The 23,822-nt window shown below is 35.7% G+C and overlaps 3 protein-coding genes across 3 annotated transcripts; 1 reads left to right on the top strand and 2 right to left on the bottom strand.

Annotated features, from left to right (window-relative positions):
* Window positions 1-12,732: 12,732 nt before the first annotated feature.
* Window positions 12,733-13,770, bottom strand: LOC129263842 (galanin receptor 2a-like). The gene has a single exon (XM_054901759.2). It carries the CDS (start codon window positions 13,768-13,770, stop codon window positions 12,733-12,735), a length of 1,038 nt encoding a protein of 345 aa, XP_054757734.2.
* Window positions 13,771-18,380: 4,610 nt separating this feature from the next.
* On the top strand, window positions 18,381-19,376 carry LOC135153767 (uncharacterized). Its single transcript, XM_064097915.1, has one exon. It carries the CDS (start codon window positions 18,381-18,383, stop codon window positions 19,374-19,376), a length of 996 nt encoding a protein of 331 aa, XP_063953985.1.
* Window positions 19,377-19,539: 163 nt separating this feature from the next.
* On the bottom strand, window positions 19,540-20,904 carry LOC135153734 (allatostatin-A receptor-like). The gene has a single exon (XM_064097871.1). The coding sequence runs from the start codon at window positions 20,902-20,904 to the stop codon at window positions 19,831-19,833; it is 1,074 nt and encodes a 357-aa protein (XP_063953941.1). The 3' UTR covers window positions 19,540-19,830.
* Window positions 20,905-23,822: the final 2,918 nt, after the last annotated feature.

Here is a 23,822-nt window from a genome sequence, read left to right as displayed (position 1 = left end):
AAACAGAGTAAAAAAAAGGTTACTTATTTTTAATCATATGGTTCGACAGTGAATTTCATTTCACTACAGTTTCAAGAAAACAAACAAAATATTTTTTGTTGTGTCAGTGTGGTTTTATAGAAAACTCTATTTTATTATTATAAGAAATAATTAAGATTTAACCTCCCCCAACTAATGGTGTGGGGTGTGCCCCGTTTATTTTATATCCTTTTGAATATAACTTTATTTTTTATTCCGGTTTTTGAGGTAAATTAATAGAAGATACAAGAAAAGTGAATTGAAATTTAATATTGGTTGTAAGCAGAAAAAAAACATGAAAACTGACAAGAGTCCTACATGCTTTTTAGGATTCTCACTCACTCTTGTAAAAAGTAAATTCCCTGTACGCATGTAACATCATTTAGTTAGGGCTTGTATCAGCTATCAGCTTGAATGTCAAAATACAGTATTTATCACTTACATGGCAGAAGAAATGCTATATTTCATAAAAATGATGTTTTCAAATAATTTTTTATCATACAACAGGACTTTATGGATTTCATAGTCAAGTAAATCCAAATTCTTACAAAATTACATGTCCCCATTTACATTGTAGATAATACTCTTAGGGCAAATAGGGGCCATTTTGAATTTCACAATACAGCATTTATCTCATGCATAACAAAATAAATTATATGTTTCGCTAGAAAACATGTTTTCAGACATTATTTTACTCGGTGATCACAATTACATGCATTTCACAGCTCTTACTCTTGTGAAAATTAATTTCTCCAATCGCATTGTACATAATGTATAATGGGCCTATGGCAGCCATTTTGAATGTAAAAATACAGCATTTATCACATAAATTGCATTTGTATTTCGTTAAAAATTATGTTTTTAGCCAGTATTCCTCTCGCTTATCTTAATACTAGTAATATGCATTTTAGTACTCACCCTTGTGATTTTCTTTTGTCCCCATTTACATTGTACACAATACTGTCAGGGCATTTGGTGGCTTTTTGAAAATGAATATTGAAATGCTTCATTTATTACATACATGACATAACTTAATGATACATTTCGTTAGCAATCATGTTTTCATCCATTATTTCACTAAAAATCACAATTACTTGCATTTAGTGCTAATTTTTTGTGAAATTAAGTTTTCCCCATTCATATTGTACATAATATAGTATACAGGGGTTTATGGCGGCCATTTTGAATATCTAGAAAATATTTTTGTTGGTCAAAAATCGTTTTTATTCAGAGAGTATTTCACCCCTGCAACACAAATACATTTTATAACCAATGTGCGGGCAATTTTATGATTTTAATGGGTATTTTGCATATTTTGGCGGCCATATTGGATTTTGCCAATTTGCAGAAAATGCTCAAGGTTACACGAGTGGCATCATTCAGATTCGTAATCAGCACCCTCGAATTGACAAGAAACCTAATAAAATATTGTATATATGAAAAAAACAAGGTTTGGTCAGTTTCATATGGGGCCTATCCTGGACTATTAATTAAGGAAATCAGATCTCGCTTCACGCTCGCCTTATTTGTTATGTAAGATACGGATCATGTTCATTATTACAAAACTATGCTTTATAAAAACAAGGTCTGAATAAAAAAAAATGAGTTCGCACTTCGTGCTGGAATTAACTGTTTTAGTTAGATTCACATCTTGCCCATGATATTAAAAACCCTATATAGAAATATTCTGTTTTCCTGTTTGAGTATCTGAAATTTTAAAGAAAATATTCAGCTTGCGTTTCGCGCTCGTATCAGTTCCATACAGGGAGAAATTATCCGACTTTATACGATTATTGTACAATTTCAAGGGTTCCCTACAGAAAATGGTTGCCGCAACTCTATGATCGTGTAATTTGTGAAATTCGTGTTATTTGTGAAGTTTTTACAAATTTCCCCATCCCCAAATTGTAAGCCCTTACCCCTTTTAGAGTTCCGCAAATGGCATTGTAGACAATTGCATGGACACGTTAAGTAAGTTGTAATTTTCAACCAAAATATCGTCAATAAACACGGAAACTCCCTGAGCTTACGAAATTGATGAAATGTGTGATACATACCCTTCTCTGCACTGGGGATCTTTGCGTCCGTTAATGTTCAGCAAAACTCGTGGGAAAATGTCTTCAGCACTCTGTGTCAGTTATCTCACACTATGTTCTAACTCATATATTTCGTTCCTACTCTGCTTGGCGACGGGAAACGTTTATGTACCATCTAATTTATTATGTATGATGTCCTCGCTTTATTTTCACCCATGGAGTGTTAGGATGAAAGGACCAGAGGACAAATTTCATCATCGAATTTCCAGCGAACTATCGAATTTGGTTGCCCACGCATCGTAATTAAATTATTATTATTGATTCATGTGAGCAATAGGACATCGATCATGGACGGATAAAAGATAATTGGTTTATTTGCAAAACGTACTCAGATATTAGAAGAGTATCGAATTCACAGTAATGGAAATTGGAGAGTGGGCCGGTACTACGGATAGTTTATATCTGCAAATCCTGTTATAAAGAAGAATAACCATGAAAATTAAATTCGCATTCGTGGGAACTAATATTTTGAGAAAAAAAATATCATAAGAAAATTAAAAAAAATCAATAAATGAAAACAAACAAGCAAAACAAAACAAAATCACGTCTGGGAAGGAAATTTATTAGAAAGATGAAACTGATCGATAGATTAGTAAATGAATAAACACATAGATACAAAATAAAGAAACGAACAAGAATGTTCATTAATAAATAATAAATAAGGACATAGATTTAAACAAATTGAATAAATAGATGCATGTAAGTCAAGAAATAAATGACTGGGATTTTTTAGGGATGGAGTGGTACTCCTCTCTGAATGAAAAACGGAGACACCAATGGCTTTTAATAATTGATATTTGGTTAATCTATTTTAACCCTTGATATTACACAAGTTGTAAATGATCACATCTTTTTCAACCATGGAAAGCAGTTGATGTCAAATATCTTTCTATATCCAACCTTGCATAATGCTATATCCCTAAATCCCAAAATTTAAGTAATGGGTCGTAACATTTAAAGTCGTACATGCAACAGTAATCACTCCTCTAATCTCCAACCTTTTATAGTGCACTGTTTAGTCAATGACTCTCAATTTGCCTAAACCACGGGCGGCTCTGCAGGGATGGTTGGGGGGGGGGGGCGAGTACCCTTATCATATGATTTGTCAAGTACTGCAAAAATAACCACAAAATTGATGATAAAAAGGAATAAAAATGGGAATAGACGGAATAAAGGAGAAAGGAAAGCTTAGTAAGATAGGTATCAGACCTTTAACACAGTCATTAAATCAAAGACTTATAGGTCGTGTTCACGTGTTGCCATCCCTATAGCGAAATACCCGGTGTCGCCCATGTCTACATTACCATTCCGCCTAGTACCCATGCAATGTCAATATCACTACTTTTTATTTCTTTCTTCTTTTATCCCTTACCAACTTCTAGTATTCCATATTCCATACTTTGTTCGAAGCAGACATTCATGTAAAAAAGGTAACCTCGAATGAAACGTGACAAAACATGAACACTAACAATTTGACATAACTTCAAACTTCCTGACATTTCAATATTTTTCATGCATTGTAAACGTTACTTAACTTGTGTGAAAGTAATGAATAACATGATTTGATAAATTTGTATTTCATGATCATATAATTGAATAATTTAGAGTTTTCAATGCCCTGGCAAAATGTTTAGCTGAAATTTTTTTTATAAATATACGTAAAGTTCGTGCTTAATTCACCCATAGACAGATATGAGGTCAGTGATATAAGCACGAATAAGTATTTCAATTTAGAGTGCAACATAACTTTTTATATATTATAATAAAATCATAGGAGCTTATGTAATCGGCCCTTTATCGTTATCGATGTATACATTTCATAAGTAATTGACATTTGTTGATATCGAAAAAATACGTTTCATAATAAATTTGCCCTTTGTCGCCATAGAAGAATACATTTCAATAGTAAGTAATTGGCCTTTTGTTGTCAGTGTTTTTGTTTCAAAGAAAACATTTCAATCGATCGTTATCAATTCAGTAAGCACGATGTTGTGATTATACAGTATTGCCCTCAGATAAAACACATTACGCGAGGACATTTAGTTTGTATCGAACGCAACAGAGTACTCAGTCCAAAATTTCATTTCGTTTTATTTCAATTTATTGGTTTCCATTTCACAATGTTGTACATAATATAATGAACCTAAGAAAACAAAGTGATATTACAAAAAAAATATAATGTATAACATAATTGTAGATTTGATGAACACAGTTAAATACATTAAGCTTGTTTAGATGATTTTCGTAATTTAAAGTAAAACGGAGGGGCTTGCCAAAAGAGCAAAGCTTGTATGAAAGGTAAGCCCCTAAACTTAGTTTCGCTACATAATTTACACACACATACAAAAAATAAAAACAAAATGCGGAAAAGGGGGTACTATGTGTTTTACTTGTTTTTCGTTATCCTTCATTACAGTGAAAAGGGAGAGAATAATCATCCTATCGCCGCTCATTAAATTGTAGATCGAATACAACTGTTTGAATGGAATACACACTCTATATTGAATTGATTTGAAATAAATCCAGGTGGAGTGTAGTTAGGGATAAATCAAACTCAGGATTTATAAAGTTTCGTTGTTAAACCTCAAAGGATTCAAATTCAAATCCCTTGAGATTTAAAAATGAATCTTTATGATCGAAAATAAATCCAGAGTTCGATTGGTCCCTAACTACATTCCATCTGGATTTATTTTAAATCCCTGCAATGTAGACTGTACGATTTATATCACACCAAAGTGAAAAAGCATATCAAACTAATTTATTCACTTATCATTCAAATTTTTTATACCTAATTTATTTACTTCGATTAATAATTGATCATTCAGCTTCGCATGGTTCTGAAAGGGGGAGGGGGTGATGGGGATGCTGAAGCGCCCCAAGATTTTATTTGGAGGTGCTGCGTGTATTATAGCATGGACCTATGATTATAGACAGCAATCCCAGGTATTCTGGAAGGTGTGTAGAAATGGAAAAATATAACCAAAATGACCTTCATTTTGTAGTGAAACCACTTTTTTGCTTTTTAGATTTATGAATTAAGAGACCGTCATATATTAAGATGTTAGCATCTGATCCATTTTGACAACCTACTGGCGTAACATAGTTCATCCTCGTGTATAATCGGATATCAAACGTTAACTTGTCTGATATTTTGGAGTGATGACTATGTAATGCTAAGCCGATTACCCTTGTGCATATCCATTAGTTTCATTTCTTTTGCTTCCTATCGTTTAATGCTGTATTTATTTGATAAACTCAAAGGTCAGCAATTTCTTTTTCATTTCATTTTCTAAACAAGCTAAAAGGTAGGGTACAAATAATTTACTGCTCTTCAGTTAATTCAAATAGAGTTTTAAATGCTTTATACCATTGCTTTTATCTACAGAACCTCCAAACAGCATGAAAAGATTTTATGCTGATATGAGTAATTTATTTTATGGTTTCCCTTGCTTTTCGAACTAGTTCAAAGCGTATAATATTTTGTATTTATATTTTCAATGAATTATAATGGGATTTTCACTTGGGTTGAATAATAAGCTATAGCTGAAAAATTTCTTCTTATTTTCACAATTTCTTCTTACTTTTAAAAATTGAATACCGAATATTGTGTTCGAATTGGACTAAGCATCGCAAATGCACATCTTTTAGTCATCCTCAGGCACTAGTCGGTGGTAATTTATTCCTATTGTACATATTCTTGTTTTCTTTTGCATGGAAATAAAATAAATAAAAATAAATAAATAGATTTGATATCGAACTTTTATAACTTTAACACAGAAGTAATCTATATATACATATATAAAGACTAAACAAGCATGGCACTCAGGTAACATCGAAATCGGATTAAAAAGGGAAAGTTATGACATTTTAAAGTTTCGCTAGTTCACAGTGATGTGCATGTCACCGGTGTTACGCAAATAAGGGATCCGATGACGTCTCACACCCTCCATTTTTTCATACATAAGAAATCATTTTTCTTTTAATTATTCTTCCTATAGTAAAGAATTAGACTGGATTCCTCATGGAATATGCTTTTCTGTGATAAAGATCATCAGAATGATCGGGTTTCAGCCAAGATTTCACGATTTCGCAATATAAGTTTACACCAAAGTACAAGATCTAGATCTATGATTCAATTCATTTATTTCCTCTTTCAATCTTTTTACATTTACAATTGATAGTTCAATATACATATTTACAAAATATAACATTTAAATCAATTTTTATAATACAATAATACCATGAAATTGAAAGGGAAGGAGACCAACTGAAAAGCAGAGCTTGTAGGGTGAAGGCCCCTTTTATAAGTAAATTTTATGAATTAAAAGTAAGATGAAATAAAGAAATAAACAAACCAAAACATATATAATGAATAAAAAATAAACAAATAACGATAAAAATAAATTAATTAATAAAAGATAAATGATTCATTATACACTTGTATACAGAAATCATAAAACGATTAAACATATATACAAAGAGAAACTAATAAACTCGTTTACATATTATGTTCTGAATTACATTACTTTGGGAAAAGCGATAATCTAATATGAATTCAGAATATATTTTTTAGATTTTCCTTTGAAATTTTGTATTGAATTCATTGTATAATATCCTTTGAAAAAGAATTCCACTTTGGACCATTTTGGACCAGAAAAAACAAATGTCTTCTGTGCAAACGATGTTCTATTCAGACGTAAATAAAAGGAACTCGCCTGGCGAGTGAAGTGCTTATGAATTGTATTATTTTTTACAAATATATCATTAAAAGGTAATGGTAATTGTATATTAATAAACTTGCACATTAACTGTTGGAGTGGAAAAGAATATAAATCTTTAACCTTCAAGACTTTATTTCTCAAAAACAGAATATTTATATGTGCCCTGATTTCTGGATTACTAATAATACGAATCACTCTTTTATGTAATATAAAAAGTCTATTAATTTGAGAATTCGCTGCGTTACCCCATGCAACAAGTCCATAATTCAAGTAAGGTAAAATTAACGTTGAATATAATGATAACAAAATATAATGTGGTAAGAAGTGACTTAATTTTCTAATGACGCCAATGTTGCGAGCAATGATTTTACAAATATTTTCAATATGTTTCAATAACGTTTTTCATCAATGATCAGTCCCAAAAAATTAGTAGATCGCACTATTTCAATGACAGTATCATTTAAAATGACATATTTTGGTACATTCGTAATCTTGTTGCTAAATAGCATGTAGCTAGTTTTTTCTAGGTAAAGAGAGAGTTTGTTAGCTGTTATCCAATTAAAAACATTTTCTAGTTCGTCATTGAACATTTGCGTCGATTGCTCTGGGTCGGGGTGCGACAGAAATATATTAGAGTCATCAGCGAAAAGTATAAATTGAAGCAATCTAGATGACATATCAAACTCATTTATATAAGTAATGAACAAAAGTGGGCCAAGAATGCTGCCCTGTGGAACTCCAGAAAGGACAGGTTTTATTTCAATCAGGTGAAACGAACTATGAACGCCCGGTTAGATAATTCTTGAACCACTTTAGCGGTTCCCCTCTAATTCCATAATGAGAAAGTTTATAAAGGAAAATGTTATGATCAACTGTATCGAATGCTTTTGAAAAATCTAAAAACAAACCAATAGTATTCGAAGACTTGTCATAAGCTTTGGCAACTGTTTGAACTAAAGAAATTATTGTTTGGGAAGTCCTACTCTTTCCCGGAAACCAAATTGAGTATCGGAAAGGATGTTGTGCTTAAAAAAACAACTCGTTCGTATGTGAACCACTTTTTAACGAATTTTAGATAAGTTTGTAAGCAATGAAATGGGTCTGTAGTTACTTGCTAAAGAACTATCACCCCTTTTTTAAGACTGATATTATCTTTTCATTGATTTTAGAATATTTCCCGATGATAATGACAAATTGAATATATAAATAAGAGGGTCAATCATATAATTCATAGTTTTCTGTAAAAGGATGTTATCAATGTTATCAAATCCTGCACTTTTATTTGATTTTAGGCTAGATATAATTTTGATTATCTCCTGTGCGTTCATATGAGAGAAAAACATAGAAATTTGAATAAATGGGAGTTTGTTGGTATACTTCTAGCGAGGTTAAATCCAACCTGGGAAATTAATTTTTGAAAATATTTGCCATCTTAACTTTATATTCAATAATAGAATCATTATGCATAAGCTTAGTTATCTTTGAAAACTTTGGTCCATTATTGATGGTAGAATTGAGCAATTTCCATGTGTTTTAGATCATTCTTGCATTAATTAAATTGATCATGGTAATATGCCTTTTTAGCAGTACGGATGACCCCTGTTAGTATATTCTTATAATTAGAATATTGGCTCCGAGTATTCTCAGTTAATCTTGATATACATTTATAGTATAATCGATTTTTTTCTATTTATTGAACGAAGAATTGAATTCGTTATCGAAGGTAGTCTGGGTGATCTTATATAATTTTTGGAATTGGGCTTTGCAAAAGGAATATTTTCATTAACATGACTCATGAAAATATCAATAAATGTTTCGTAGGACTCAAAACCTTTATTTTCAAGGATTCAAGGATTCTTATGAAAAATCGTTTGCTGCACTACATTATTGTAACCTTTAACCTGAAATCAATTTCGACCAATCAAAAGCATGGATTTTAGACCTTCCTCGATGGTATATCGTAAATTGTAATCATATTTGTCGAAAGGCAAGCATTATTATATGGTAATTGGTAGACACAAATGTGTAATATTATTGTATATTTCACTGAATGCCATTGTATGTGTGTTATGATAGTCATAATTTATCATTCTCGTTCAGGGTCACTTCAAAATAAGCTTGTGCCAGAATTATAACTCATGAGCAGACAAAACTGAAAAGACAACAAGACATGGATTTAAACAAGCGAAAAAAATATGCATTTTCAAAATGATTCATGATCTGGTATTGACTACGTGATTACAGATGACCTGTGAGAATGAAGTTTTGCATTGATATTAGAAAATGCACTTATAGGTATTACTATTGTTCTAAGTTGGCATTACTCTAACATATATCATAATCAGGCGAGAGAATCAGATAAATATACCGCAAATAAAAAAAATATTGTACTCTTAATTGGACACAAAATTACAGACATGTGCCCCATTCTGAGTACATTAGCAAATCGTCTTATAATCAATTTTATAATGTGAAGTATGAAGCACTTACCCTAGAGGGATTCGGGTTTTTGGTTATATAACTATTATTTCAAACTCTTTAAAGGATTATGATTGCAGATTAATTGCAACTGACCCAAAATTGCTAGTATCAGCACATCTGGTCTGGCAACATGTTTTACATGTGCTGTTGAGAATGACTTTGATATTAATGTATCATGCTTAATTCTGATTTGCTTTAATCAATTTGAACATAAGAGCGAATAGTTCTACTCAGTTGGCTAGTACTACAAAAATGCTCCCGTCTACCATGATAAAAAACAACAACAACAACATCTGTTGTATCAATATAATATTTGTAATAGAATTGTACTACTTGATGTTCTCAACATACATTCACTTACCTATATGTATTACGTATGAGCCCATATTTACACTCTAATGGTCATATTTTTGACATTTATGTTCTTATTTTATATTTACATATATTGACATGCCAATATTTCATTTGCTGTACAGTATACAGTGATTTACGAATGGCAGTCACTAGCGTACCTAAGGGGGGGCAGACTGCCCCCCTGACGAGTCACAATTCATGCAGGGGACGTATCCCTGCCCCCCTGACGAGTCACAACTGATACAGGGGACGTGCCCCCCCCCCCCTTTGAGAAGCCAAATTAATAATTTGTAATGTAAAAATGCAATAAAAAATGACGTGTACCACCTCTTTTGAACTTGAAGACTTTTTTTTTGTTTACTTGTCAAATTTTTTTGTGGTAAGAAATCCTTTATTTGTGGATGAAGACCGTTTTGTTTGCTTGTCAATTTTTTTTGTGGTAAGAAATCCATTATTTGTGGATTAAGACTTTGTCAATTTTTTTGGTAGTAACAAATCCTTTATTTGTTGATGAAGACCTTTTTTTCCCTTTTTTTTTTTGCTTGTCAAATTTTTTCGCGGACGAAATATCCTCCAAAAAAATTGCCCCCATTCTGGCAAATCCTAGGTACGCCAGTGATGGCAGTACTATCTAAATGCTCGTTATCTGAAATAAATTACAAAAAATATGAAAAATGATTAATACTCGAGCCGATCAATAAATCAACAAAAACATATATTAGTAAATCAATTACTAAAATAAGTGCATAAACGAATCAATGAAGAGAGAAATACAATCATAACTCGTGTGTATATATCACACCATCTGATTTATTCTATACACAACAAAAAAGTAAGTCCCCCTAAAATTTGTAACTTTTGAACGGAATTATTTTGAAATATGATATTTCGTAGGTGGTTTTTTACACTTATTAAGCAACTTCTGGGGAAAAATGAAATTGATCGGTTGAGTCATGCATGAGTAATTAAAGATTGAATTAAAAATGACCATTTTTAAAGTCACAAGAGTCGTTTTTCAGATTGTGCAAATACCTGGACATGAATACAGAGTTGGGCAAAAGTTGTTTTTAGGTGAATTTTATGGTGTTAATGCCGTTTCAATATCCATCACTTAGCCACTCCACAAGTTTGATATCGTATGTTTATGGTTGAGTGAGCACAATGTATTGCAGGGGCCGCGGAAGCGGGGGGCGGCTGAAGCCCCCCTTCACTTTCTCCAAAAGCATGTACAAAATGTAAAAATGACCATACGATTGTGATTTTTTGCATGGTCGGCCCCCCTACTTTTGGCTCAGCACCCCCACTTTGAAAACCGTTCTGCGGCCCCTGCATTGTGACGTATCATCATAAGGGTTTATGGTAGTATCATATACAACTTGTTAGATCATGTTAAAATTTGAAAATGTTGATGGCTCCCCCGATTATAGGCCCCTCTCCCATTTCAAAATTCTGGATCCACCACTGATTTGACCATAAATTAAACTGATCCTGAAAAATTGTTATGAAAAGAATACATTTATGCAGTATAAAGAGTATTCATTCCCCAAGTTTTTGAATGTGCTCGCTCAACCATGAAAATTTTAAAAGTTCGGAAAGTGTGTGGTGATAGAAATGATGGATGATAAAAAACAACTGCAATTAAAGTCACATTGAAACCGAATTTGCCCCCAATATTCACTTTATTACCCTTTAAAGTGAGTCTGCGGCATTGAAAATACCCCTTTTCCCACTTTGATGCATGCTCACTCATCCATAAATAAACAAATCGATTTAATTTTTGCACAGAATTCTGCCCATAGGTTGATAAACATTACTGCCAAATGACATTGCTAAAGACAGCCTTGAAAAAAAGTTCCACCATATTGAACAAGGGGTTACCTTTTCTTAAACAAATGCACCCATAATGTACACATTGTCTATGAGAGAGGAAGTCAAAATTATAACAAATGTGAAATGAGGGTTTGTTTCATGGACGGTTTTTGTTACTTCTGCCAACAGTTATTTCATGAAACTTCGCACATGGCTTCAGAGTAACACTATCCAATAGGCGCGCACACCAAAATAACAATTCGATACGGCACAGAGTGGGGCCAAGGCCTTGAACTTTCTTCTCATTTGCATAATTTTCGAATATTGTGTGCTCACCGACGCATGAAACATCGGAATTTTCATAAAAAATCAAATCAAATGAACTATGCAAGGAGGTTTGTGGCAGATATCCATAGTTACAAATTGCATTTTTTCCAATAACGTAATAAAGAGCTAATCACATTCCACATAATCATTCAAGCATGAATGTTTAATTAAACGCCTTTGAATCATTGAAACATGTTAATTGGTCATGAACGAAAAAGTTGAGAAAAGATCATTTTCAGTTACCAAAATGAAACAATACTTGCCTATGATATTTGTAAATCGTATTTTTTGTTTTCAATAAATGTTCATTGAACCGTGAAACGATGAATATTGTTGAAGATACTCTTCCCAAAAATAACTGTCATCATATTCGATCATCTTAATTGATAGAAATGTGTAAAAAATCCAATTATAACAAATTTGGACTTGTGTTTATTCAACCGTGAAATTTAGCCAAAAAAGTTGTATCGTCTTTTAGAAAGTACCTTTTACAAGCCTTCTGACTATTTTTCATGATGAGAATGTGGAATTGGTTCCAATAAAATGGAATCAAAGTCATGATATTTGGCTTGTGACTTTTGAAAAGTGACATTTTTGCCTTCTGACGGTGCTCACTGAAGCATGACGTAAAATATGTCCATAACATTTACTCAGAGTGTAGCTTATAAAATTACCTACACGCTCATGTAAAAATATATTAAAAACTCGCATTAGTTCGGAGAGTATTGATGTTTGTTTGATGCAGCTAATAAAGCTGATTTTTTTTTTCTAAAGCTTGAACAGGTGTTTAAGGGGACCAACAGTAAAAAGTAATGTCATTATAAAACAAATATTTTGTAGCAAATTGAAGATAAGATATCTATGACGAGCAACACCCTGTAGTGCTGTCGTTATTTAGTTTCCATTACATATGCAATAAATACCATTTAAATATTACTGTCAGATCTTTGCGTGGTTGATGTGGCTGTGGTTGATTCGGGAACATTATCAAAGACTGGAGATGAATCTCCGCGCTTTTGGCAGGAGAACATCTGCTTCAAGGCAACGCGGAACTCTCTGAACCAGGCGATGTAGATCACAGGATTCATGCACGAGTTCAACGTCGTCAGGAGAATGATGGACGTGTGGAGTGTACTCCCGATGTAAGATGGTGGCAAGACACCAATGGTAAAGAGAAAGAAACTCACCTGACCGGGTCCCCAGGTGAGAACGTAGATGATGATGACGACGAGCATGAGCTTGAGGACGCGATTGCGGGCTTTGACGTGGAATGACACTGCCATCTGACCTTTAAAGCGTACAGAACTACGTTGCAAAGCTCGGACAATGGCCACTTGGGTGACCAGCATAATAATGCAGGGGAACAAGAGGCGGAAACTGAACATGAAGTAGCCATACACGGCTTTCCAGGCGGGTGACGAGAAACTCAAGATGCATGTGTGTTTGACAGGATCGACACTGACCGTTGTAGCAATAAAGATGACATAGACAACAATCGAGGTGATCCAGATCATAGAGATGACGATACCAAGGATGCGTTTCCGAGCCATAAGCTGATTGAAGCGCAGGGGGTAGGCGATGGCCAGGAACCGTTCTACTGATATTGTGGTCAGGATGTAGATGGACGACGTAAAGGATACGAAGAGAAAGAACCCTGGAAGTGTCATCTTGCAGTAGAGCTTTCCAAGGTGTGTTGTTGGGACTATTGCTGCTGAGGGTAAAGGGATGATAAAAATAGACGTCAAGAAGTCGGCAACTGCAAGGGCACCTATCAGGGTATCCGTCGAACGGCTCTCAGCTGCTCGTCGACGATTGAGGACCTGGATCACCAAGAAGTTTCCGATGATACCTACAACAGCAGAAACAAGATGAAGGACCTCAAAGTAAGACCAGGAAAACGAACGCCATGTCCATTCAACAACGGGTGTAGAAGTCGGATCAGGCATCGTGTCACGTTCAGCCATGATGTCAACTTAGGAATTAGAGGCAATTCTCAGGTACAACACACCAAATAATATATTTTATTCTGATATATTTTCACTGACGCGTACTTTATATACTCAAGGAGTAACTCCTTGATATACTTGTGGAACTAACAACTGCTCCGTAGAGGTGGTGTGAAGTCATTTGTCCAGTAATGTGTTAAGAGAGAAATCGCTGAGCTTTGTTAATTCTTTAGAAAAAGTTTCTATATAACTTTGATAGCAATCGCACACTTGGTGAAGTTTTAGTTCACTTTCAACCGCCAATGTTATATTGAAAATCAGATAATGATTATGAAAATTTAGAACAATGAAACATAATTACACCCATTGATCGCACAGCCTAGGAATGAAGACGTCCAATGGTGGTCAAGTGATTACGACTCTCGTCTTTCGTGGGTTCAAATCCAGGCCATGGCGTGTTTTCCTTCAGCAAGAAATTTACTCACATTGTGCTGCACTCGACCCAGGTGAGGTGAATGGGTACCCGGTAGAAAGAGATTCCTTGAATGCTCGAGCGCCCGATCAAGGTAGCAGTGCTAAAGCCGGGGTAATGATAACACTATTATGGTAAGAAGAGCCTGCTGGGAGAACAGTTTTCAGAACTGAAGGGGCTACCCTGGGTAAAATATGACGTTATTATAATAATATTATTATTATGAACTGAAAATCACCCCCGGTCTGGTTCTTAGCAAATTTCGTTTATCTTCCGACCCGATTCAATCATAGAAATGCCTGATGATTATAAAACTGTCAAATAACCTTTGAAAATTTAAGACACTAAAGAAAATCAAAATATGTCTTGTCTTTTTAGACAGCTTCAGAGTTCTAATAACAATAACATGTGTAATAATTATAAATGTTGTCCTTTACTCATGGGTCTTTATTGTCGGTAGAGAATGCTAAAATAAATCAGCGTGATCAACTGCTTCTTCTGGGTTTGAACGAATTATCAACCATCTTGAAGAACATCATCGTTTCATGTTAGAAACTATAGCGGCTCATCAGTTTGCGTTTTGAGGCACATCCTTGAGCAATCATGGTAATTACGAGACCCAGATAATTATTGTCATCCAGTTCCTCCGGTAATCATGACTATACGAAGAGTCAGATCATTAATACACTTCTGGAAAGTGGCATACGTTCTATTAATCCGAAGAGTATAGTTAGATGTCTTATTGATAACGTTATCTCATATTCAATTACGAAACTGAAAACGAAGTTGATGCTGATCATATAAGATGGACGTGCTCAATGAATAGAGAATGACTTATCTGGAAAGATCGGGTATTCGGTCTTGTATTCATACTTCAATTCATCGATGTATCTACACTTTGACTTTGCGGGGGCGGGATAAATCAGCTATACTTTCGAACCTATATAGGTAAAGCAGAGGAGGAAGTTTTATTTTATTCAAGGAATGTATATACATATATATATATATATATATATATATATATATATATATATATATATATATATATATATATATATATAAATGCCTTTTGTTATTATATATATATATATATATTGTCTATTGGATTTATTTCTTTTAATGGAACGTTATACGTAATATTCCCTTCGCCTTTTCAAAAGTAGTGAAGAAAGGATCCAACTTCTTTGTATTTCTTTTCAATCATGTATATCATCCTATTAACCTACAAATGAGTATCTTACACAGGTGTCATCATGAACTCTTCAATATGCGCAAAAGTCGATAAGAAGCCCTATGCTAGCCGAAATTGAACTTCAATCGTGATAATTTACTTTCGTCGATATCTGATATACCAGCTAAAAAGAAATAAACAAATGGGTGTCATTACTTTCTTCCCTGATAAAAAAAATATATTTTCTTTTGTTTGAAAATATTACGTAAGGTTCATTACAGGGTGGTCGTTGGGGGTGAATTACCTCCTTACCCTCAGTTAAAGTTTGAAAGTTAGCAAAATATGGAGACAAAGATGTCAACATGTCATTCTAAAGTGTTTTCGTATTGATTCACATTATAAATCTTTGACCGTAAAACTATGACAGGCTCAAGTAATGTGAATCACAGACTTTTACGGAAATATTGATGGTAATGACTAAGTGGCTCATTCATTTTAATGTACTTATATTACCACAATAGTTTTACCTATAAGACAGGGACCTTTTTATTTTCTATTAACTAATGCAACGTTAATTTTTTTTTTTTAATTTCAAGTTACTATTTGTGATTGTTTTTCGATGTTCATTTTTGTCATCGTCGAAAATAACATTTGTTATTACCTTAGTCTGTAGTTTCGTCTAGTTCTGCCATCTTTCTAGCTGTCTAGTGAGCTTTTTAATGAAAAGAAAACTATCAATCAATCGAAGTGCAAGATCCCGTGCAAGATACTTATGTCGACGTTCGAGTTCCTCGGTTGAGGCACTTGTCAAAGTGCTTAGTTGCTTTCGAGTGACTGACGAGCAGTGATATAGTAGGTCCAGTTCAAAGTCTAGTCCCGATATCTGTCATTTTGTTTATAGTCATAGCATGGAATTCTGAATCAAACAATTTAAATGATGGGTCGAACCATTTAAAGTGGTAAATGCAACATTTAGAAAAGGTTGTCACTTCTCAAACCTATCAATTGCTGGTTTACCTTTTCAGTTTTTAGAGCCGATAATGCAATGTCTCAACACCCCCCCCCCCTCCCTCCGCTCGCACTCACATGCAACATACTATTCAAGCAATTCGTACGTGTATTACTTCACTTGAATGTTTCGGGTCGCCTGGCGGTTGTTTCATAAATCTGTTCGTAAGTTAAGAGCGACTTTTAAGAACGACTGGTGCGCTTTTCTTTCGCGCAAAATAATCATCAATGAACACTTAATGGTGAATATAATTTACCATAAGAAAATCACCAGTTGTTCTTAAAGTTACTCTTAACTTAACCAGCATCCTTAAGAAACGACCCCGCACTATCAAAGTTCATTTTAATACAAAGTGATCAACATTTAAATCCCATATTCTATAGCTACCACTTCTTGGCACTTAGCTTGCTTAATTTGTTTTGCTTATTGCCCAACCACCTATTTTAGAATGTACGAGGGATCAAGGAATACAGTATTATCATTATAACAGTCTGACGGGAGAATTGGAAAGGCTACCGAAAGCTTCACCTTAGGGTAACGACAAGTGGTGTAACCAGTAACGTGAAGTAATGTTAATGCTTTAAGAACCTCTCTCTCTTCTGCTTCAAATGTTCTTAAGGAGTGAAGGTGTAAAATCGACATTCAGTCTGAGATTTACGATTCAACGGTATTCCAATATTTGGATATGCTTGCTAGAATAAAAACCACGCACAAAGGCAATTCAAAGTAATCCCCATATGCCCATGATGACCCAGACCCATTCTCCTTCCTTTTCCACCCTTTTAATATTTCTTATTGTTTGTATTTTTCTAAGTAAACATTCTTGATGTCAGTTACGAATCATGTTTATATTATCATTACATTTAAAAAATCTGAATAAGTGACGATCAGACTTGTGAAACCATGTGAAACACAGCTCATTAGTCATGTAAGTACCATGGACCTATATACTAGTTGGTCCATGTTAGTACCAAGGAGCTGCGCCCCTCTCTCTTTGATATTCCTCTTTTCACGATTTTACTCTCTTACCTCTCATTCACTATACACTAATTAACGTCTCCGTCCATGTTAGTATTCAATGAACTTTCAAATCACAGTGTTCTGAAATTGAGTGATATATTTTCTAGCCTTCTTTCTTACTTTTAACTAACAAAATATTTGTGCATCATGTTGTATATCTATGCAGTGTCCCATTCCACCATGCAATAACGTGTGTATGTAATCATGGACCCTACCATGATGTAATAAACTAATATATATGTTACGATCATGAAAGTTCATCTGTGTTGGTAAAAGATAACGATTTTGTTGAACTTTGGTTCACAACACAAAAAACAGAAAATAACGAAGAGTTACCTCGAAATTTTCGGCTGCTAACTGCAACCTTCGTCAGCGATGTGACCCGATTTAACCTTAGTGACGTAATGGTCGATGATCGGGTCGTAGACATTCGGAAGCTTGTATCGCCCCCCCCCCCCCGTCTCTGTTGAGAGCAGGTTATACCCAACTACAGATACCCCTCCTTAGTTTTATGGTCTCCCTAAAATCCATAAACCGAACATTCCACTTCGACCGATTGTAAGTAGTATTGGATCAATTACATATATCTGTGCCAAGCATCTTGCCTACATTCTGTCACCTTTAGTTGGTCAAACTTGTCACCATGTAACTGATTCTCAATCTTTTGCTGAATGTATTAAGAATGCGCGTGTTGAGGAAGACGAGGAACTGAGATCATATGACGTGACAGCTCCTTTCACTTCAGTTCCTATTGACAAGGCCCTGAAGATTATCCAATCCAAACTTCAGAGCGTGAACACTTGGAAAGATAGGACTCGCTTATCAGTGGACCACATTGTAAACTGTTGGAGGTTTGCCTGCGATGTACTTATTTTGTTCACAATGGCATATATTATCAGCAGATCCATGGAGCAGCGATGGGATCGCCAATTTCCCCCATTGTTTGTAATCTGTACATGGAACATTTTGAACAATTAGCTCTTGAGTCAGCACCTCATCCTCCAATATGGTGGTTTCGATATGTTGATGATACACACACTAAACTCAAGAAAGAATTCTCACAGGAATTTACTGATCATCTGAACTTGATTGATCCGGACATGCAATTCACCACTGAAGGTGAGGAAGGACGGTCGCTGGCATTTCTTGACACTTTGACGGTTATTCAACCAGACGGCAACTTGGATATCAAAGTTTACCGTAAACCTACGCACACCGACCAATACCTGAACTTTTCCTCTAATCACCCACTTGAACATAAGCTTGGTGTGATCAAGACTCTTTTCCATCGAGCGGAAGCGGTTATCACAGATCCAGTCACCGTTTCTAAGGAAAAAGCGCACGTTAAACGGGCTCTCTCCAAGTGCGGTTATCCTAGTTGGGTCTTCAACAAGATCGATAACTCAGCTAAAGGAAAGTCTCCGCCTAGAAAGGACAACCCCAAGCCACCCAAAGGACAGATTGTACTTCCGTACGTTAAAGGATTATCGGAAGCCCTTCGTAGGAATTTCAGTCAATTTGGCATTAGGGTGTGCTACAAACCAACAAGGACTCTTAGACAGTACTTGGTTGCGCCGAAAGATAAGACAGAGAAGAAGGATATCACCGGTCCTATTTATTTGATTCCTTGTCAAGGACAGACGACTAAGGGTTTATGTCAGGAATCTTATATAGGAGAAACAGAACGTTCCCTTAGGACAAGATTCCTTGAACATCGACGCCCTAGCTCCACTTCCTCCGAGGTATCTCAGCACATCCACATCGAATCCCCTGGTCATCGTGTTGACATCAACAAGGTACAAGTGCCGGACAGGGAGCCGCGGTACTTCTCGAGAGGTGTGAAAGAGGCCATCTACATCCGGGCGTTCAGACCTTCTCTCAACAGAGACGGGGGGGGGGCGATACTAGCTTCCGAATGTCTACGACCCGATCATCGACCATTACGTCACTAAGGTCAAATCGGGTCACATCGCTGACGAAGGTTGCAGTTAGCAGCCGAAAATTTCGAGGTAACTCTTCGTTATTTTCTGTTTTTTGTGTTATGAACCAAAGTTCAACAAAATCGTTAATATATATGTTGCAACAATTTAAAACAATTTACAATGGAACCTTTTTGAGAAAATGAATGCATAGAAATAAAGAGATTAAGTGCTGAATATGGAGGAGAATCGTTACAACTCGACACGTATTGTAATTCTGTCTTTCATATTCGAAATGAAAAATGAATAATTATGAAACTCTTTAAATTATCAAAAACAGTTTTTGACAGTGAGTCAATTTTGTTAAAACAATATTTCCAGCGTTTGTAATTTCCGATTTAATATTATTTCATGTAATCATTTTCATTCTCGATGATCTAGCCGAAGTGCCACTTTTCCCACTATTATGACTATCGCAAAGATTAATCTAAATATTATTTGATATGTTTGAGGCACGCCTGGAGACATCCACAGAATCAGTTTTGGTTTCTATTTTTGCTTCCTCGGATTGGCCGTCTGTCGAAGGCTGGCACGTGAACATCTTTCTCAGGGCTAGTCGAAATTCCGGGAACCACACTATGTAAATGACTGGATTCATGCACGAATTGTAAGTGGTGAAAACGATGATGAACTTGTGCAAAGGACCACCGATATAAGATGGTGGCAGTATGCCGATGGTGAAGAGAAAGAAACTGACCTGTCCCGGACCCCAAGTAATGACGAAAACAATGATAACGATTGACATAAGCTTCAGGACGCGATTTCTGGCCTTGATGTGGAAGGACACAGCTTCTTGTCCTCGGAACTGAACGGAGTGGCGATGGAGCTTGTAGGCAATGAACACCTGCGTAACTAACATCACCAGGACAGGTAGGACGAAGCGGTAGATGAACATGAAGTATCCGAACGTCACCTTAGCAGCAACAGTAGGGAAGTACAAGGTGCAGGTGTGTGTCATGGGGTTGGCGATCACCGCAGTAGCGATGAAGATGCCGTAGACCAGAAACGAAATGATCCAGATGGCTGATATCACGATGGCAAGCATCTGCTTCCGGGCCATGAGTTGGTTGAACTGCAGAGGGTACACAACAGCAAGGAACCTTTCTACAGATATCGCCATGAGGATGTAGCTTGATGCTGTTGCAGCGACGAAGAGAAAGAACCCGGGTAGGGTCATCTTGCAGTACAACTGCCCCAGAGGAGAGTCCGGAACTGTTGACGCGGATGGCACAGGGATGGTGAAAAGGGACGTCATGAAGTCCGCAAAGGCTAGAGCGCTCATCAAGGTATCTGTCGAACGTCCAGCCGCGCGCCGCTCGCGGAGTGCCAGTATAACCATCAGGTTACCAACTATCCCAAGGACAGCAGAGCATAGGTGAAGTATTTCAGAATAGGACCAGTTGATCTGCTTCCATGACCATTCAATTCTAACGATAGCTGTTTGGTTCCAATCCACGATGGTGCTCAAGTGTATCATTGTCATGGTCGAAGTGACATCCATTTTGTGTAGTTTCACACAGATATTTGTTGATGAATGTATCCTTATCCTTTTGAGATTAATGCGAGAAATATATCATTTACGTGTAGTAATCCAGCAGTCATATTTTGTTACTGCTAAACAAAGTTCATTCTCTCCATGCTAACAGAATATTTCTTTAAGTTTCAAATGATATAAAGTCTGAAGTTGTTAATCTCTAAATTCCTGATCAGGAGAGAAACTGCAATGCTTTTATGCACAGCAACTATGAGATCTGAAAGAACAAGCATAAACATAATCATTATAATTATGTTGTATTGTTTTTATTTCCTCTCCTTCCGATGTGATCACTTCACATCGATAGTGGTAAAGAACTGGGTATCGTGTGAAAATCATGAATAATAACAACATTATACTTGACTAGAGAACATTGGTGATGATGCAGGTATCATATCACCTCAAATACCAATTTGGAGCGAGGCGGTTGGCGGATTTCAACAAATAGGGTACACGGAAAGTCGAACAAACAATTAAGAATTTATGAGAGAGAAAAACGTGTTGTTCCTAAAATAAGGAAAAATGCAATAACCACTTCCTTATATCTGAGTGTCAAATCATGAGTACTCCGGATGGCACAGGCACGTCCAAGAAACTGAAGAACATTGCACAATTTTTGACACGGTGTTGTCATCTGCCCCTCCCTTCAACGAAATGCCTCCTGGAAGACCTAACACCCAGCTAACGTCAATTTAGCTATAAATCTAATTATTGAATTACCAATATCGCGTGAACATACAAAAATCATTACTAACGAGGCCCGGAACAGGTTATCCGAGATCAGTTAAAAAAAAACAAATTGTGAGGTAGATATGCTGAATCTATTACTTTTTAACAACTATAACCCTGCGATGAATTGCACATCAACTGAGGAATAATGCATGAACGACATTGAAATGATCTGAAATGAATTAGTGTAATTTTCTGGCAGTCACACCATCGCAACCGACTGCAAGAGCGATCAAATTCAAAATAACCTGACATCGATTGGATTTGGAGTTCTTTAATGTTATAAATTTCACTTAATGTTTTGGAAATTAGAGACCAAAAAGAAAAACTGGCAATTTGAAAGATGAGGGAATAGACCATGAACGAGCAAAGAAAAATGACTAAAAGTGAAAATAAATATTTCATAAAATAATGAAAGACAGAAATAGTAATTCCTAAAAGATGCCGTTCAAACTTATTTCCAGAAGAAGAAGAAGAAGGAGGAGGAGACGAAGAAGAAGAAGCAGAAGAAGACGACGACGAAGAAGAAAAAGAAGAAGAAGAAGAAGAAGAGTAGGAGCAGAAGTAGGATGAAAAAGAGCGGAAGACGCATGGACTTAAGCTTACAGACAATAAACGATAAGGTCACATTGTTTGAATTACAAAGAGTAAAATAAGCTTACCACCATAAGGATGAATTGCGTACATTACTGACTAAACCAGCATACAGAGAAGGCTCCACGTGATTAATAATAAAGATAATTTCCTCGTGAGATGACGCCGTTACGAACAATTAAACACTGATACGGGTATTGTATATAGACAGCCCGTATATGTGTTTTAAATCACTCCAGCTCTCGAATAGAGAAAGGGGTATGTCTAAAAATGTTCCAGTTTATAACCATCGTATCTCTGCTTGCCATTCCATTAAAACCTACTGTAAAATTGAATTACAATATACCATTTTTCGTCAACATGGTAAGTGCATCGACCAAATTTTAGGTGAGATATTATTTAATAACTTATTTTATTGAATTTCTGTCTTAACAAAATAACTGAGCATTTTTCACTTCTTCCCTTGTTAAGGAACGGAATGGGGGCAATTTCTGGGCACGTATCGCCTATGTGGGAATAAAGTTTAAAGTAAAATGGTTAGCGTTTAAATATTAGACTCTCGCATGGTCAGATATGGGGCATGTTTAATTACAACAGCCGAGAAGCTGAAAACAACACGTATGATATAAACAACGATGATTAAAGGCAAATTGTTTGTATGATAATGCACGTGTTTGAATATAACAGGGAGAACACGTTCTTTCGACTCAGCAAACAGTCCTTTATAAAGCTTTTAACCTCTGATGATGCTAAAGATACAGCAAAATTGGCAAGGAGAAATTTACTCTAGGAATCTATATAATGATTATCTACAACGTTATTTTTGAAAGTTAGGTTCGTTTTATGGCAATATACACCCCCCCCCCCCCACACACACACACACAAAAGAGAGAGAGAAATTGTTACGCTTTTCTTTTGATTATTTTTATTTTGCTTAGTTTTACCTCATTAATATAGAAATGAAAAAAAATCCCATTATTGTTGATTGTTCGTACGTGCAAGAATGGATTCCTACACATTGTGCATAAAATTCAGAAAGTACGGCGGCATGTATGACATAATATAAAGGTTGATAATAGCCCCAAAACAGATCTACTGAAAATTCGTATGAAAGTGTATGGTGTACTGTAATAAGCTGTTCACTTTACTGTTTCATTGCATGTGCCATGGTCCCATTTGCCTTTACTCATATATCATGTGATATATCGTAGGCATATAAGTTCTTACGAGTTTCGTCAATAGGCTACACATAGATCGCGCGGTAGCCCTGCAAATGTATTTCTTTCCTGGGGGGGGGGGAGACCCCCAAGCCCCACACCCAATCTGTAAGCCCCTGCTTTCTTTATACCTCTCTCTCTGTCATGTCTGTCTCACCATTCCCTTTATTTTCCCCTCTATCACTCTATTTCCCCTGTATGTCTCCATTTCTTCCCCCACACTCATCCTCTACCTCACTGACCCCCCTCAACTCTGTCTAACCCCCTCTCTCCTTCCGGCACTCCCTGTTCTTCAACTATAACCGTAACCTTCCACCCTCTCTCTCTTATCTATCCTGCCTCCTA

Source organism: Lytechinus pictus, chromosome 1, assembly GCF_037042905.1.
Source record: "Lytechinus pictus isolate F3 Inbred chromosome 1, Lp3.0, whole genome shotgun sequence".
Taxonomy (NCBI): Eukaryota; Metazoa; Echinodermata; class Echinoidea; order Temnopleuroida; family Toxopneustidae; genus Lytechinus; species Lytechinus pictus.
Note: the sequence above shows the minus strand (reverse complement) of the source record. Positions and strands in the feature narration are given on the sequence as shown.

Bases quoted from the DNA above. Each gene is read 5' to 3' on its own strand.
- LOC129263842 (XM_054901759.2), bottom strand. From the start codon at position 13,770: ATGGCTGAACGTGACACGATGCCTGATCCGACTTCTACACCCGTTGTT.
- LOC135153767 (XM_064097915.1), top strand. From the start codon at position 18,381: ATGGAACATTTTGAACAATTAGCTCTTGAGTCAGCACCTCATCCTCCA.
- LOC135153734 (XM_064097871.1), bottom strand. From the start codon at position 20,904: ATGGATGTCACTTCGACCATGACAATGATACACTTGAGCACCATCGTG.